The sequence below is a fragment of the Schistocerca nitens genome, chromosome 2 (assembly GCF_023898315.1).
Source record: "Schistocerca nitens isolate TAMUIC-IGC-003100 chromosome 2, iqSchNite1.1, whole genome shotgun sequence".
In the NCBI taxonomy this organism is placed as follows: Eukaryota; Metazoa; Arthropoda; class Insecta; order Orthoptera; family Acrididae; genus Schistocerca; species Schistocerca nitens.
The window spans coordinates 63129239-63148585 of NC_064615.1; the positions used below are offsets into that span (position 1 = coordinate 63129239).

The following is a 19347-nucleotide window of genomic DNA, read 5'->3' on the forward strand; positions in this document are numbered from 1 at the left end:
TAAAGAAATACTGTTGTTTATTTTTGGTGGCCTTTATGGCTGTTATTCAAATTCGTAAGCTAGCCGTTTTCCTATTTGAGAGTATGTATTCTCGTTACCTTCCACTAACGAATTTAGTGTATTATCTTGAGGAAACATTAAGATAGATTAAGAAATGAATTGACTTGATAAAGTGCTCTTGAAAATTTTTTTTTGTTTTTCGTCGAAAGCACTTGTGTTGTACTTGGAAGACCATACAAGACACGCATCCAGTGACGACACTCAAATGAGACAGTTGACAGACACATAGCTCAGGTTATGAATGATGGCACACTTGTGAGATACGCATGTAGATGACTGCGCCATGGGTTGGCAAGCAGAACGCAGCTGTCATGTTCAAAAGTATCTTGAAGATTTGAAATTTGTATCATGTTCAGTTACTGCATTACATACTACTTTTAACAAAATCTCTACAGTTTGCTTATCAATTACTTGTTGTAGTACAAGAAATCGGGGGTTCTTCTGCTTGCATATCCCAGAATTTGAAGCATCTGGGAAGCAGAGTATGCTCTGAAAGACTATCAAAATTTGAGAAGTGGTGGTCCCATTCAGTATTCGGTGCTAGATGCGAAACACCAAATTTGGAGTGAAAGTGCTATTTCATCTGAAATAATGGAAGATTTATCTGCTATCAAGATAGTCAACCATCAGTACCAGAAAGCTTGATTTTGTCAACAGCAGTGGTTTCTTCATGATACAGGACGGCGCTGCTAAAAGTAGCCAGCCTCTATTTGAATGGGAACGCAATATTTCGATCTCTGAAATCGAGTAAACAGCTACAACAATGACAGTTTTATTCCATAATCGATTGTTGGCATTCTTCTGTCAGCATTTCAGTTTATTTCAGCAGTGAAGTTAGACGTTTTTCTTTGGGGTCTGCGAAATGACTTTCTTGCTAGAAGAAAGAATTGAAATTGTGGGAGCATATTTGAAAAAGTTTCATTAAGGAAACTGGCGAAATCTTCAGGGTCAAGAATCCGGATAGAAGACTACCAGCAAGGAGAGGAATAGAGAGTCTGTATAAAAATTGGCGCCTACGGACATGTGCTGATTCAAGAATTTCTTCAGTTTGCGCACCGGAAGTTATTGCAAACATTCGCCGAAGAATTACTCAGAGCCCAAAGTAGTTTACACTTAAACTGACCCAACAGGTGCATGTAAGTAGGAATTGCCAGTGGATACTGAACAGTCTTAATTTGAAACCAAATCGTGTGACAGTCGTGCAGCAGTTACGGGAGGATGACAGTCAGAAAAGCGCAGACCGATGCATGTGACTTCTGTGTAATAACAACGATATGGTTTACATGGATGGGTAGATCACGTAACTACTGAGGAGGTACTGAATAAAATTGGGGCGAACAGGAATTTGTGGCACAACTTGACAAGAAGAAGGGATCGATTGGTAGGACCCGTTCTGAGGCATCAAGGAATCACTAATTTAGTACTGTAGGGAATCGTGGAGGGTAAAAAGTCGTAGACGGAGACCAAGAGATGAATACGCTTAGCAGACTCAGAAGGATGTAAGTTGGAGTAGCTATTCTGAGGTGAAGAGGCTTGCACAGGATAGAGTAGCATGGAGCACGGCATCAAACCAATCTCTGGACTGGAGACCACCACCACCACAACAACAACAACAACAACAACAACACCAACAACAAGTGGTTCATCATGTGGGTTCCTGTTGTCATGTCCTAGTTCATGAACCACGGGCAACGTATGAGTGGCCAAGTAAGTGGTCCTGACAGTCGGGATACCAGTTACTTTGGAATAAGGCTGGTCATCTCGGACATATTCCGAGTCGTGGTCATCTTTGTGCTCAGATGGCAAAGACTACCAAATCCACCGGTTAGTCCCTCAACCGTTAGGGATAAAACTCAATGGGACCTGGGGAAAGTAAGGCTAGCAACCTGCTTCCCTGGTACTTTAAATATGATGCTGGCAACAATCAGAGCAAAATGCCTCGGACCTTTGGAGGTGACGGAGTCCCACCTGTAATTGACAAACCAGCGTAATTTTACATCTACGTTCTAATTGGCTGCCTTATTTTAATAGTATAGTGTTATTGGTTGGAGAGGGGGAAAGCGGGAGGGTTAAGTGTAATAGGGGAAGGGGAGGAAGGAAGATGGGGAGGAGAGGAGAGGGGAGGGGAGGGGCAGATGAAAGAGATCAAGTGGGACTTGTCTTATGATGATGTCACTGATAAGACTGATGACATCACTGATGATTGTGAAGGTTTCACTGGTGAATGTGCTGATATCACTGAAAAGAAAGCTGAGGATTGTGATGTCATGTGATGTGCATGTGATCACCTTCAGGAACTTTAACTGACATCTGAAGGCCAAAATGTTTCATAAAGCCTGTAGATTTACTACTTGAATAGTTCAATCTCAGTGTACTATTTACACACATTGGTGGTAGTGAGTGCCCTGTACGGAGTTCATATTATCAAGATTGAAGACACATGTAGATCTCCTCTCAAACATACACAAATATTCAATATGTTAGTTACATTTCGTATAGCAACATATGACCCAATATGCACCAAATGTAAAAGCATAGACACTCCGTTTTTCATTACACACTATTTTAATTTCATGCAGTGGCTTACTTAATTTCGAAGTATCAAAGTTACCATGATCATTAACAAAATAATAAGCAGTTCATCACAAAGCTGATGAATGAATGAGATGCAAGAATATCATATCTTTTTATTGAATAGCCTGTTTAAAACTGTTGCGGAAAGACTATATTGTAGCTGGCTTGCATTTGCTGCTGTTCTTGGACTATAGCAAATGTGCCACTTGCTACATAGAACACTAAACCACGTGAGAGTTTCTTCATACAAGCCAGTTGACCAATCTCCATGCCACGCCAACAGTCAAGCGTACCAGCTACTAAATTTGTGGTGAATCTCTGTGTGAGATGGGCTTTAGATTCCCTTGGACTTCGTTACATGCTGACCGTTTTTCCTCAGGAACAAATAACTACAGAGAGAGCAGCAGCAACTTGGTAGAATGTAGTGACTGAAGAAACCCAGTTTGTGCTGTAATGTCAAAAGAGACCAAACCTTCCAGACACTTTTTGTGAATCGTAGCACAATTACAAACTGAGGATAAATCTCTTGTTGGTTTGACAATAATAGTCAAGTTGTAAACTGAGAAACACAGTAGGGTCGGTGTAGTGCGACTGCATATGGTGCAAAATTTAGGGATGTGCTGTCTGCTGTAACGCGCGTAGCATGCCTGGAACTCTGCCCATTGAAGGTGTGTACCATGACGGCTTCTGCCTGTGGTCCCGTTTAAAAATCTTTGGTCCCCATATTGATATCGCCAATAACTTCATTACCCCATCGCTGTCCAATAAAGATATCATTCCTCTCCCACATGCACACACTTTATTGTAAACAACAACTCAGCTTTTATGCAGTAGTGGAAAGTGTCCTGGGGGAAACATCACGATATTTTCATTCTGCACTGATCAAAGCAGTACAAAAACAATACTGCAGAGCACAAACACTCGGCACTGTTACCTTCACGTTGCAGATACATCCACATCCATCCACTCGTACGTTACCCAGGACAGCAATACAGAATTCCCCCCCACTGTTTCCTTGTCTTATTGTCAAATGTGTGTTAGTTTTAATTGAAGGAAACTTCACAACCCTGAAGATGGGTCACGTACACTGGGTGGGTGGGGGGTATACACCTGTTCTCGGCAGCATAATCAAGGATCATTTACCAGTAAACTGCTTCGAGCCAGCTTAATGAAACTCCATGTAATGTCACTTCCTACAAACTCTACAATGGAAGCCTGATCCCTAAAAGTATGTGCTTATAAACACAAATCAATACACGTTATACCTGGGGAATAATCAGCTACGTAAATATTTGCCTTTCAGAGTAAACAATTCGTTTTAAAATACTATTGTTATTTGAAAATATGATGTCATCAAGCTCTATATCGTTTCTTCTTGCAGAAAACACTCACCTTTACATCGCCAACGTTGTAGTCTAAGGCGACGCAAGTCACGTCGACTATACCATCGACAGTTCTCAGGCCCAACCCGACATAAAGGGAAATGTCGACGAGAGAAAGTCTGGAAAGAAATTCAGTTTTATAGTAACACATGTGGATCTTGTGAAAGAGTATCAATGAAATAAAAAAGTTCCTCTCCACAATTAGGGATGTATAATAAATTCACTCATGAACAACATGGTATGTGATGTTCCATATCTCATTAAAATATCTCATTAGACTGAACATATGCTTCGAAACTGACAGTCTTATAACGAAAAGGTGACGATTTGAAGTAAAATATGTAAATACTACAATATGACACCTGCAATGACAAAATTTTAAAGACTATAAAAAACAATTTGACAGAGGAAACAAGAGAAATCGCTGAACCGTTTCATGACTACATTTTTCGCAATACTGAACGTAAATACATTATTTGTCACCATTTTAAACAGTGAAGTTTGCAATTTTGATGTGGGCATTTGATTTTTTATGCCATTAGGCGGGAAGCATGTAGGGCTTGTTTTTTTTTTTTTGCAGAAAATGACGGCGTTACGAACCGATCATTAGAGTGTGTCCGTAATTGTGGAAAGACACAGTGTTATTCTAATTTCGACGGTAGTTTTGGAGTGTGCTTCTCCTCCTGGAGAACTAAAGGTAATGCAAGCTGTTTAAAATAGATGATGCATCACCCACCTAAAAGCAGAAATGGGCTAGATGCCTGAAGTACATGGAGCTACAGACGACAAAGCACATTCCATTTCACCTCAAATCTCGCAGGAATCAATAACGTTTAGTCTACCTATATCCGGATCCCGCTCCAGCTACTGCCGGGTCTGGGTGCTGATGAGTCCTCTCCATTCGGCTCGGTCCTCCCACCACTTTTCTTCCTCCACTTGCTGCCAGGTCACACCCCTCCTTTCCACACGTATTCTCACTCCCATTTTCCACCGTGTTCTTGGGCGCCCTCTAGGTCTTTTCCCATCCATCTTTAGTTCTTCCATAATTTTGGAGAGTCTCTGCCCATGCTTCCTCTTAACATGCCCATACCATCTTAATCTCTTTTTTTTTCAATTTCTTCTCTCATACTTTCTTGTTTAACCCTAGCATTACCAACGGGGGGGCCTCGTAGGCCCACTGACTCAGTTTTTCTATGTTGTATCCACACCCTTTGATATATGAACTTGAAAGCAAAGGTAATTGTTCGTTATTGAATGTACTATTGAGTCATTACAGAATTTCGGAATAAAAATGTAATTAAAATTCATTTACTTGATTTAATTCTCTGTGGGCCTTAGAAGCCCACCCGTTGGTAATAGCAAGGAAAGATTTACGAGGTTGAGTCTCTCGTTTCAAATTCTTACCATGAAACGAATTTTGGCATTGTTGCCTTCAGACATATTATTATGAAGCGGACCATTGTTATTTTCAGTGTTTCTGCTGCTGTTGAACCAGCAACATGAGTAGACATCGTTTACGTGATAGTTCCATTGAAAGAGTGCTAGAAGAAGTTTTGAAAGAATCAGATTTAGAGGAAAGTGAAGTGGATGATGATGTGGAAGAAATTAGAACTGATTCATCGTCTGAGAATGAAGATGAGGTTGAAGCCAATCCACCAGATGATAATGATACGGAATGTGACAAATTCATTGCAAAAAGTGGACGAGAGTATATTACGAAGCCATCTCGACAATATCGGCGTTCTGTACAAAATATAGTGCGAGAAAGAATGGGGCTAGGACAACAAGGAAGAATTGCGTCTCCGAAAGAGGCTATAGAGCTCTTTTTTACACCTCAAATTATGAATCTAATAAAACTACACTCAAATGAAGAGGCTTCTCGACTAGGTATTCAGCACACAGATGAAGATGAGTTATTTTGTTATATAGGACTCTTGCTAATCATGGGTTCAAATCATGACAATAAGTTACCTGTCCAAGATTTATGGTCTTTGCTTCAGGGCCGACAAGTGTACTATGGATCAATGAGTCGGACCCGATTTTTCGAATTGACTAAAATATTGAGGTTTGATGATAAGAACACAAGAGAAATTCGTCGCCAGACTGACAAGTTTGCTCCAATGAGGGAAATTTTTGAAAGCTTCAATTCTTCACTTCCATTGTATTTCATTCCTGGTCTACATACAACAGTGGATGAGATGTTGTCTTTGTTCCGTGGTCGCTGTCCATTCAAGGTGTTTCTAAAAGAAAAACCTGGAAAATACGGCATTCTAATTCGAATGCTGTCTGATTCTGAGACTAGATATGTGATCAGCATGGACATCTATACAGGCAAGTCAGGAAATACACAGCATTCAAATGGACCGACGGAAATTGTAAAGAGACTAATAAAACCTATTGAAAAATCAGGCCGTAATGTTACCACAGATCGGTACTATACTTCAGTGGAGCTTGCTGAGACTCTATGGAATGATTTTCACCTCACACTTGTTGGCACCCTACAGTCTAACAGACGACACATACCTGAAGAGCTGAAGACTACAACTGGCCGCAGTTTACACTCTTCCATCTTTGCTTATACTGACCCTCAGACACAGAGGCCACCAGTTACTCTTGCATCAACGCTAGTCCGCGAGAAGCCAAAACGACTGCTGTTGATGCTTTCAACTTATCACTCAGAAGGGGTGTTGAATGAAGACTCAAAAAAGACTAACATAAATCTTTTTTATAATTCTACAAAGGGAGGCGTGGACACCATAGACCAGATGGCAAGACACTACAGCACAAAGAGAGGAACAAGAAGATGGCCTTTGTCCCTCTTCTACACACTCATTGACATAGCAGCAATAAATGCATATTCACTCTTCCTCCTCAACTTTCCGAATTGGAAAAAGAATTTGCTAAACCGCAGAAGAGTTTTTATCACTAACTTAGGTCTCGAACTAATAAGATCTCAAGTAGATAAACGGGCACAAAATTTGTATGGACTTCAGAAGCCAGTAATAATGGCAATGGAAAGCATCACACAACGGAAGCTCAGCTGCTCTGTAGAACCATCATCCTCAACAGCAGAACCAGGAACACGTGGACGGTGCCACCTATGCTGCCAAGAAGCTGCATCTAAAAAGATCAAGTACAACAAGCTGGGAAAGTCAACTGTTACCTGCTCTCAGTGCCACAAACACGTCTGTGGGAAACACTGAAGGAAGACAGTGTTGTGTGAAAAATGCGTTGCAGAATGAGACAGTAAATTTTGTTTGCTCCATGTAGTGTATCGAATTAAAAAAGTCGTTTTTATAAGAAAACACTATTTTGAAACATTATTCCAAAAAATATATAAACTGAATCTCGTGATTTGTTCATTTTATTCCTATTATAATAACATCTTTTATTATCCAGTATACAAAAACAATGTCTAAGCATTTTGAATTGTTATTAGAGGTATCAGAAGTAAATAAACTTGATTTATGATAAAATAAATTGTGGTATTCTTTATGGGCCTTTGAGGCCCCCCCGTTGGTATTACATGTAACAAAAAATACGTTGGTAATGCTAGGGTTAAGGTCCTTTCTAATCTCTACATTCCTTACTCTGTCCATTCTTGTTTTTCCCTTAACTGCTCTGAGAAATTTCATTTCCCCTGCTTGCAGTCTGCTCCAGTCCCTTTCTGTCATTGTCCATGTTTCTCCACCATAGATGACGATAGGGAAGTAATAATTCTTATACATAAGGAGTTTTGCTTTTTCTGAAACTTCCTTATTCCAAATCAGGTGTTTTCTTGTTTGGTAGAAATTGCCTCCCTTTTGTAACCTCCTATTTATTTCGTTAGTTATGCTTCCATCCCTAGATATTTCACTCCCTAAATAAGTGAAACTTTCTACCACTTTGAGGGGTTCTCGATTCAAGGTAATATTTCCGTTGATCCCTTTCTCTCTTCCAAACACCATTACTTCACTCTTATCTTTATTTATTTTTAATCCATACCTTTTCATTATTTCCTTCCACACATCAAGTTGTAACTGTACATCTACCTCTTTATCACCCCATATTTCTATACCATCTGCAAAAAACATCTTTTTGTCTTTTTCTTGTACTATATCTTTAACTGCCCTATTCATTCCCTCCATCACAACATTAAAATGTACAGGAGATAGAATACTTCCTTGTCTTATTTCAAAGTATTCAGAGTTCCCCAATGGTGTTCTAATTCTACAATTGTGTCCTCTATACACTGTCTTTATTACATTAATGCATCCATGTTCTATATCTATCTTCTTCATTTCTTCCCAGAGTATTTCCACGTTAACTGAGTCATATGCCTTTTCTATGTCTACAAAAACCATTATCACCCTTTTGTTATACTCCCAACTTTTTTCCATCATTTGACGGATAGAAAATATCAGGTCGATCGTGCTTCTTCCTTTTCTAAACGCATGCTGTTCTTCGTTCAGCTCCTTTTCTATCTTTTCACTTATTCGATTTAGTAAAATTCTTTCAAAAATCTTGGCTGTATGACTCATAAGGGTTATTCGTCTATAGTTTTTCGAAGTCTTTTATTGCCTTTTTTGAAGATGAGAACAATGTCTCCTCTTCTCCAATCGTCAGGTAGTGTACTATTTCTCCACACACTTGATAGTACTCTATACAGCACTACGTCAGTTTCAGGAAGCGTATCCAGATCACCCGGTATATGTAAAGATTAACAAATGATAAGTTTCAGAAAAACTGGATGATTAATTTAAGAGCAAGAACTACTCAAATTGAGTAAGTCAATAACACGTTGGTCTACGTCTGTCCCTTGTGCAAGCAGTTATTCTGCTTGGGATTGATTGACAGAGTTATTGGATGTCCTCCTGAGGGATTCTGTGCGAAATTCTGCCCAATTGGCGCTTTGGATCGTGAAAATTCCGAGCTGGTTGGAGGGCCCCGCCAATAATGCTCCAAACGTGTCCAATTCGGCAACCTTGCTGGCCGAGGTCGGGATTCGGCAAGCATGAAGAAAAGCGGTAGAAACTCTCGCCGTGTGCATCATCTTGCTGAAACGTAAGCCCACGGAGGGACAGCCATGAACGGCAACAAAACGGGCAGTAGAATATCGTCAACGTACAGTTGTGCTGTAAGGGTGCGTGGATGACAACCAAAGGAGACCTGCTATGAAAAGAGATGACAGTCTAGTCGACCACTCCTGGTTGTCAGACCATACGGCAGCTGACATTTCGGTTGGTGTCCTGCTTCAGATGAGCCCCGATAACCAGCAAAGACATGTCTGGGGACGTCATGGACAGCTGTGGTGTACCAGCATGATTGTCATTCGCCATACAGCCTGACACACAGGGGGGGGGGGGGGGGGGTGGTCTGGGTGCCATTTCTTTTCATAGCAGGACAGCTTTGGTTGTGATCCGCGGGACCCTTACAGCACAGCGGTACATCGACGATATTTTACGCCCCGATTTGTTACCCATCATGACAGACCATCCTGGGCTTACACTTCAGCAAGATAATGCCTGCGCGCACTCGGCGAAGTTTCTGCTGCTTGTCTTCATGCTTCCAAACCCTACCTTGGCCACCAAGATCGCCGAGTCTCTCCCCATCGGAGAACGTTTGGAGCATTATGGGCGGGGCCCTCCATCCAGGTCACTATTTTGAGGAACAAACGTGCCAACCGGGCAGAATTTTGCACGATATCCCTCTGTAGGGCACCCAACAACTCTATCAATCAATGCCAAGTCGAAAAACTGCCTGTGTAAGAGAAAGAGGCGGGGCAACGCGTTATTGACTTGCTCAAGTTGCGAAGCTCTTGTTCTTGAATAAATCGTCCAATTTTCCTGAAATTGAAATTATTTGTTTGTCTGTACATGTACACCATGTTTAGCGATTTCCGCACCATTAGGATAGTTCCTTCCTGGTGCGTCGTTTCTTGTCTGAGAGTTGTACTTGTTATAACTTAGTTTAAAAATAGGCCTACCAAAGGACAACTTAAGTAATAACAAATATATGCACTAAATAATTTGGCACAACAAGATTACGTTTAAACATAAAGTATTGTTTAACTCGGCAACGATATTCACATTCACATCGTTAGCTGTCAAAGTATAAGTGGTCTCTCTGAAGCATATGATGTAAAATTAAGACGATGGCAAAAACATGCAAAAACTGCTCTTTGGGCCCGATTTTCGTAGCTTATTTAGCCCTTAAAGTATGTTCACATTTCACAGTTTTTAATAAAGAAAACCCACTGATGCTGGCACAGAATCATACGAAAAAACAGTGTTTTACATAGCAAGCGGACTTTATATCTAATAATTGTAAAGTAATGTACTATCCTAATTACGATCTAGTTCAAGCGATCAAGGGGGCGCCTGTTATTCTTATTAATTTATGTAATCAACTGTGTATGAAATTGCGTCGAATAAATGTTATCACTTTTACATCTCGGTTAAAACGTTCTGCGCAACTCCTTCCAAACAATAAAATGTTGATCTAACGTTAAAAAGAGGTATGCTGCCCATGGCAAGAGTTGATTTTTAAATAAAAGTGACTGGGGCTGTTTGTTATGTATAAATTTTTCTACAGAACGGGAACAAAGGTCGATGATTCATGAAATATTATCGACCTTCTTCTAAACTTGACCACAGCATTAACATTAACATTTTCTCCACTGGATGTTACAACAACAGTCTGTTACCTGGTTGATAGGCACTGTAAAGTGTGAGTGCTGGTTACATTAGTACACTGCAGTGTTTCCAGCGACTTCGTTCCGACTATTTTCAATTTGATTGTTTCACATTGATTCCACGTACATAAAATGTAGATGTTATGTTATACTTTGCAACTGTTCACTCATTACATTTGAATACATTATTTACAGCACTCTCAGTAACGATAAATAACAAGCGAATAGTTAGATTCGGTTATTTAAGAAAAGTTTTGTTAAGCTATAATCATACAAAGTAACTGCAGACCAGAACTGATCTGTAGAGTACTAAGAAAACTGCCACTGCTCAGAAGGAAAAACTACTGCAAAAGGTCAAAGAATTGACTCTAATAATCTGACTTGATATTTTACGATTATGCATTATCCTGAAAAGTGTAGTTGTAATTGTTAATTGAATAAGATTGGCAGTTATTAATGCCCAACAACAATCAAAATATTTAAGAAGTTTTGACAGTCTCAATTCAAAAGATTTTAACTCTGACACCTAGATTTCCAAATTAGGAATCAATAAAGATTATATTACGCATTGCAATTAATTTTCCATAGTGAAACAAAATTTATATATGATTCATAGTTATGCAATTGACTTTTTTGTATAATAAAGAAATTTTTATGTAACAACCTTTCTCAAGTAGCAGTTGCAGCTCTCTGTACTGCAAATATTTAAGGTGCATCATTAACTAATATGGGTGATGAAAGTTATTGAATAAGGGAGTGCATCAAATACTCTGTTGTGTGCAGGGCGACACAAGAGTATGTTAACATTTGAGAATTCAATACTTCACGGAATAATATATCTAGAGAGGTGCAAATTGACGCACATGCTTGAAATAACATGAAGTGCACTAAATGACCAGGAGATGGCACTTCGTATGATACAAAAGCAATAATTAACATAACTGATTTTTAGCAAAGACAATATTTTTATAACAAATGCCCAGAATGTCAGCCGTTATTCATCAACAATAGTGCACTCAAGCGACAATGTTGTGAACAGCCCAGCACAGCATATACTGTTTATAGGTATGGTGAGAAATTGCCCTCGAATGTTCTCTTTTATCATCCCTAATGAAGTCTGACGATCGTGGTAGACTTGCGACTTCAAGCAAACCCACAACCAATAACCATGGGTTGAGTTCTGGGGTCCTGGAACGCCAAGCATGAGGAAGTGGCGGCTCAACACACGTTCCTCACCAGAAAATGTGCGCAAGAGGTCTTTCACACGTGTAGCCGTATGGTGTGGAGCGCCATTCTGCATAAAAGTCGTACCTTCCAGCGTGTGTTTATCAACCAGGCTAGGGATGACGCTATTTTGTAACATATCGGCGTACCTCGCACCCATCACGCTGATAGCCTGAAAAGCAGCACCCCACATTTCCTCGAAGGAAAACGGTCCGATCAAAACTGATGTGGTAAATCCACACCACATCATGACTTTCTCGTAATGCAGTGGCTCTTTCCACGACAGTTCTGGGAGTTTCGATTGCCCAAAATTCTGCAGCTGTTGCTGTTGACAGACACTCTGAGTGTGAAACGTGTGTCGTCGCTCCGCAACACGTTAGTCAACCAGTCGTTATTTGCTCCATTATTTGAAGAGCCCACATCGCTAATTATCTCCACATCTGACTTCCTTTCTCACTACAGCTTACTGTAATCACGATTGGTATGTGACGTGACTGACATGTAGCTGTCCAGCGCCATCTGTTGGCCGGTTTTTGCATTCCTTTCCGGTTTTAGTAAAGGCCCATGTCATTTCAGGCTTGTGTGTCAAGTTTTACCTCTCTACCTACATTATTAGGTATTCAAATGTCAACGTACTTCCTCATCATCCATTTCATTCTATACCTGTTATTGTCAACACAAGTCTATTCATTCCTGTATAGTTACTAGCCTACATTCATTTGACCTCGAATATATAATGTTGAAATCCACACGAATGCTTAAAAAACACTACCTGATGGTTAAACTTTGATACTAAAATATTTCCGTTTTTAATAAAAGCTTTCATTGCTATTCTCAGCCTGCATTTTATATGCTTTTCATTTCTGCCATCGTTAGTTACTTTGCTGACACAGGAGCGTAACTTAACTAGTGCCTTTAGTGTCTTATTTTCCAATCTAATCTAATATATAACGTGATTTAATTCGACAAGACTACGTTACACTCGTTTTACTTTTGTCAATTCAATCGATCTTTGTTGTCCTTTTCCGACTGTGTCCATATTGCAATATCATTAGTTAATCTAAAATTCCTTATTTTTCCTTCCCGAACTTTAATTCATTTTCCAAATTTATCCATAGGTTCCTTTGCTGTGGGTTTAATATAGAGCTCAAGTAACATGAAGAATAGGCGACGAACCTATGTGACTCTCTCAATTATTGCGTCCGTGTGATGTCCTTCAACTCTTATGACTACAATCTGATTTCTATACAAATTTCAACGAACGGTCGCTGTATTTTATCACACATAACTTTAGAATTTCAAAGAATAAGTAGCAGTCTACATTGGCAAAAATTTTTTTTCTATGTTCAAACTGCTTATAAATGTGAAACTTCCTGGCATATTAAAGCTGTGTGCCGGACCGAGTCTTGAGCTCGGGACCTTTGCTTTTGCGGGCAAGTGCTCTACCATCTGCGTTACCCAAGCACGACTCACGTCGCGTCCTCAGAGCCTTACTTCCGCTTATAGATTTTTATTTGCTTTCCTTCCATCTATCATCTAAGATAACTCATAAGGTCAGTATTGTCCTACATGTGCCCACGTTCCTCGTGGTTCCAAAATGATCCTTCCCCATGTTGACATCTAACAGTCTTTCTGTTCTTTTATAAATAACGTGTTCGTATTTTGCAACCTTGTCTTGTTCTGTAAGTGCGAAGGTATATATCACATACGAGGTGGGACAGTTTTGTCATGGTTGGTTCTCAAAAGGGTGTTAATACTTGTGAGCGAATATCACCTACATCAGGTGCTTTTTTTTTTACTTAGGTCTTCTGAGCCAAGTCTAATTATTCTTGCCCCATCTCGTCTTTGTCCACTCGTCTTTCCATTTCACACTATTATCTTCAAGTTTATTTCTTTATGACGCAAAGAAAGACAGGCAGATTTGCAGCTAAAATGGATGTTTGTTTAGTCAGTGACTGGTTTCGGGCTATGCCACTTCTCAAACCAAGCAATGTTTGCCAAGTAAAATGTCTGTGCAAAATTTTAGTAAAGTGGCTACGTATGTGTATGGCCCCAACTAATGTTCGTTAATGTATTTTGTGTGTCCTTCCACCTTTTAGCCTTTCATTTCTGGCTTAGCAATGGATTTCATATTTTTGCTTTCAACTTTTAATATTCAACACATTTTTTCTTCAAATTTCACTGTGTTTCGTTTGAAATGCAGAATCATTGAAATATTGTGATAGCTGAGAAGAATTTACAATTACTTTTTAACACTTAGATTTAATTTAGTGTTCCTGGTTGCTAGTGAAATCAGATTCAGTTTTAATAATTGTTCTTACTGCCAGAACGAAATTTTCTCTCTGCAAGGGAGTGCACGCCGGTTTGAAACTTCCCGTCACATTAAAACTGTGTGCTGGACCGGGACTCTCTATGCGGGGAAGTGCTCTACCAACTGAGGTACCCAAACACGACTCACGACCCGTCCTCAAACTTTCACTTCAGCCAGTACCTCGTCTCCTATCCTACAAACATCGGAGATGTACTCGTGTGAAACTTGCAGGACTAGCAGTTATGGAAGAAAGGCTGCTGCGGAAATTGAACTGAATCATTTGTGAAAATACTTTTATTGATGGAATATTCTACATAATACGATTCAACGTAGTGAATACTATGTTTATACAATCCTCAGCGTGTTTAATCCACAATTCACTACTAATATTATTAAGTGCGAAGCAACTGTATCTGTTAGGTTTTTACGACTAAACTGATGAACCAATTTCGATGAAACTTGATCTGGAAATAGGTCGGCAGCGATTCTGCAGTTGCAGCCGTGTTGTGCATTGGGGCAGTCGAGCGTAGTCGGAGGTGGAGGGGCGTAGATCACTAACTGTGTTTACCAGAGCAGGCAGACACGTGGTGGCAGCTGATATTATTGCATGTACAACAGCTTATCTACTCACCATCACTCAGTATGACAACTCTACTGATATGCGAATGCAGCCACAGGTAACAACTAGTAATATTAATCTTAACACTATGATACCACGATTTTTCATGAAAAACCATTCTGTTTTATTAGCTTGTGCTCATCCCAGAGAACGCTTCACAGACTGCATGGCGAGTGTTTATGTAATGTAAAATGCAAAGAAAGGAAAACATCAAGGAAATCAAATTATGCATGTACAGTAATCGTAAGGGTAATGAGCTATTGGACTAATCAGTGTTAAGGTACTTTTTAATTATTCAAGTCCCAGAAACAAAGTGACCTTCCACTTGTCCTGAGGGTGGATAATACACATGGATCACCTCTGCTACGTGCAGTACTACAAAAGTAGCAAGATGAAGATGGGCGTGATGAGAGGGAGCTATATCCTTCAAGAGAGGATAACTGCCCAGAATGGCTGATTAGGCATTAAGAGACAATTCCTATAGGAGTCATCTTAGACAACTATTGGAAATATTGAAATATAATATTAAGTGATTATTGAATGTTTGTACTGAATAACATACTTACTTAATATCTCCATTACCGAACAAGTAGAGAAGCCCACCTCCCAGCCACCCATCCATGTCGTATTTTGCATTTAATGTGATATCAGGAAAGTCTATAGCAACAATTAATCTGAATCCAACAGGTAAGTAAGAGGCATTGAACACTACATAGTCCAATATATTATCGACGACAATGTCTTGCAGGTCCAGTTTGAGCCTGTAAGAGTAAGAAACAGATGTTAGGATTATTTATCTGCATCAACCACATATAAACAAAACTCCTCTGTAAAAGAGCACAGGTATTAGATTCTCAAGTTGTGACACAGAAATGAAAGAATTTTTTTGTCAACCTTGTGACCTGTATGTGCATCATATATCGCCCATTGACCATCACAGTAAATGTTATACAGAGAAATAGTTAATAGATTAACTAAGCAGATGGAAAAGCAAGCAGCCGCATGACATATCAGCTCTTCTGAAGTGTGTTTTGATGTTAAGTTAGAAATTAAAAGATAGAGAAAAGTAATTTCTGTGTGAAGTTTGGGATTTTGATTAAGTAATCTACATAAGAAATGAAAAGATTGCAATATGTGAGAATAGTTTGTTATTGTTGAAATTTATTGATAACATTAAACACCACAGAGTCTGATATAAGTTTGTTACACAGTAGTGTAGACTGACGTTTGTGAAAATATTAAGGTGTGTAAAAGAACTACCTGAATGAAATAAACTTGTACTTGAAAAATGAAAATTGAAACCACACTTGTATTATAATTCAAAGGTCGCTTATTCAAAACATGCTACAAGTTTCGACATGAAAGAGTGTTATCTTCAGACCCCTGTATATGGAAACACACGGCATGAAAGTAAAGTATAATGTGAGTACAGGAACGAAAATCACATTTTGTGACTAAAAAGGAATAAATCGTATAATGAAATTATATAATATAAAAACACTAACAGTACTCACATAAAACACAGTTCAACATCTAATTTATACTGCTTAAATGTTTTTTCCTTTTTTTCAATAATTAATTTACCAGAGGGGAGCCCAAGCATACAATGAATTATACCGGCAAAGCAACCGAAGTCATGTATATCAGGTAAGCAGAAAACCTATGAATACAGGATGTATGATAAGAGAACGAAACAACCTAATAACCTGAAAACAAACAAAAAATTAATGAACAAACGTTCATTGTATAATTTAACATCACTGAATTAATACCATATATGCTCTAACGACCTCCAGTACATAAATAATGTAAATCACAGTCTAAAACTTAGTACGAAAATAACGTTGAAGTAACAAAAACTATAAACAGATGCTCCACTGATATAAGTAGACAGCAACCCAGTCATATCCCAAAGGCCCACGAACATACTAACATAGAAAATGTGTAACTTGAGCAAGTAAAATGCCATAAGTATGCACTATCTCTAGAATAACAACGAAACAAGTTACTAATGTTTCTACTAATTCCAGGAAATATAATGGACATAAAACAATGTTGCCAATATTAGTACCATCCACCATCAATATGTACCCATAGGGTCAAAAGTAACATACACGATACACATCTATGAACAATTACCAAAGACCATTTCATGTTGCAAATCCGCTCTTTGTACAGTATATAGCAGTAGCCTACAAAATAGCCTAGTAGAAGTCAGTCAGAAACACCAACAGATATATGAATAAATATACACACAGAGGACCATGAGTGTAGAAACTTCCATATGGAAATCCAATGGAATGAACCATGAGACACATATGTATTAACATACAAGACAATGAAATCTGAAGAAGGGGATCTCAGACAATGACTTACACAAAACTGACAAATGCTGAGCACATCCTTTCATATCCTAGAAAAAAAGGTGGTGCCATCTGTCCCATACCCAATCGAAATCTACATGGGGTAATTTATTTTATTTTATTTACACGTTAAATTCCGTAGGACCAAATTGAGGAGCAAATCTCCAAGGTTATGGAACTTGTCAGTACATGAAATTACAACATAATAGTAATAACAGATAAAAATAAAATGTTTATGAACCCTAAATAAGTAAAACTATAAGTTTAAGTAAACGCAATCAACAATACAATAATTATCAGCTTAATTTTTCAAGGAACTCCTCGACAGAATAGAAAGACTGACCCATGGGGAAACTCTCCAGTTTCGATATGAAAGGTCGTGGTTTACTGGTAAGAATTGAATTCTGCCGGTAGCTTATCGAAAATAGATGCAAGCAATATACTGCACACCTTTCTGCACAAGAGTTAAGAGATTCAGATCCAAATGCAGGTTTGATTTCTGCCGAGTATTAACCGAGTGAAAGCTGCTTATTCTTGGGAATAAGCTAATATTGTTAACAAGAAATGACAGTAAGGAATATGTATATTGAGAGGCCAGTGTAAAAATACCAAGACTCATGAACAGGGGGCGACAAGAAGTTCATGAACTGACACCACTTATTGCCCAAACCGCCAGTTTCAGAGCAAAAAATATCCTTTTAGAATGGGAAGAGTTTTACCCCAAAATATAATACCATGCGACATAAGCGAATGAAAATAAGCAAAGTAGACTAATTTTCGTGCCGAACAATCACTCACTCCAGATACTGTTCGAATAGTAAAAATGGCAGCATTAAGTCTTTCAACACGATCCTGTTTGTGGGCTTTCCATGACAGTTTACTATCTAGCTGAACACCAAGAAATTTGAACTGTTCAGTTTCACTAATCACATGCCCTTTCTGCGAAATTAAAACGTCAGTTTTTGTTGGATTGTGTTTTAGAAACTGTAAAAACTGAGTCTTACTGTGATTTAGAGTTAGTTTATTTTCTACAAGCCATGAACTTAGGTCATGAACTGCACTATTTGAAACCGAGCCAATGTTGCACATCACATCTTTTACTACCAAGCCACTGTCATCAGCAAACAGAAATATTTTAGAGTTACCCATAATATTAGGGGGCATATCATTTATATAAATAAGGAACAGGAGTGGCCCCAACACTGATCCCTGGGGTACCCCCCCTCCCCCTCTTGACAATATCCCACTTAGATCCCACATCACAGACATTCTCATCACTGCAAATTATGACCTTCTGCTGTCTGTTGATAAAGTAAGAGGTGAACCAGTTGTGACATACTCCCCATATTCCCTAATGGTCCAACTTCTGGAGCAATATTTTGTGATCAACACAATCAAATGCCTTAGTTAAATCAAAAAATATGCTTAGCGCTCGAAACCTTTTGTTTAACCCATCCAGTTCCTCACAGACAAAAGAGGATATAGCATTTTCAATTGTTAAATAACTTCTAAAGCTGAACTGTACATTTGACAGCAAATCATGTGATATAAAATGATGAATTATTCTTACATACTCAGCCTTTTCAATAACTTTAGCAAACATTGATGGCATAGAAATAGGTCAAATTGTTTACATTACCCCTTTCTTCATTCTTATAAAGCGGCTTTACTACCGAATACTTTAATCGTTCAGGAAACTGACCATTTCTAAACGAAAAATTACAAATATGGCTCAATACAGGGCTAACATGTGCATCATAGTATTTTAATATTCTGCTAAGCACTCCGTCATATTCATGAGAACCCTTAGTCTTCAGTGATTTAATTATTGACTCAATCTCTGTGGTGTGACCGCCAGATACCACACTTGCTAGGTGGTAGCCTTTAAATCGGCCGCGGTCCATTAGTATACGTCGGACCCGCGTGTCGCCACTATCAGTGATTGCAGATCGAGCGCCGCCACACGGCAGGTCTAGAGAGACTTCCTAGCACTCGCCCCAGTTGTACAACCGACTTTGCTAGCGATGGTTCACTGACAAAATACGCTCTCATTTGCCGAGACGATAGTTAGGATAGCTTTCAGCTACGTCATTTGCTACGACCTAGCAAGGCGCCATTATCAGTTGCTATTGATATTGTAA

The 19347-nt window shown here is 39.0% G+C and overlaps 1 protein-coding gene across 1 annotated transcript in view; it reads right to left on the bottom strand.

Annotated features, from left to right (window-relative positions):
• LOC126234261 (uncharacterized) overlaps positions 1-19347 on the bottom strand; it is a 105483-nt gene that overhangs the window by 20781 nt on the left and 65355 nt on the right. The window contains exons 4-5 of the mRNA XM_049942953.1: positions 15410-15604; positions 4027-4135 (exon numbers count right to left, since the gene is read on the bottom strand). Of these exons, the coding sequence (XP_049798910.1) occupies positions 4027-4135; positions 15410-15604 (304 nt within the window). The remainder of the gene's footprint in view (positions 1-4026; positions 4136-15409; positions 15605-19347) is intronic.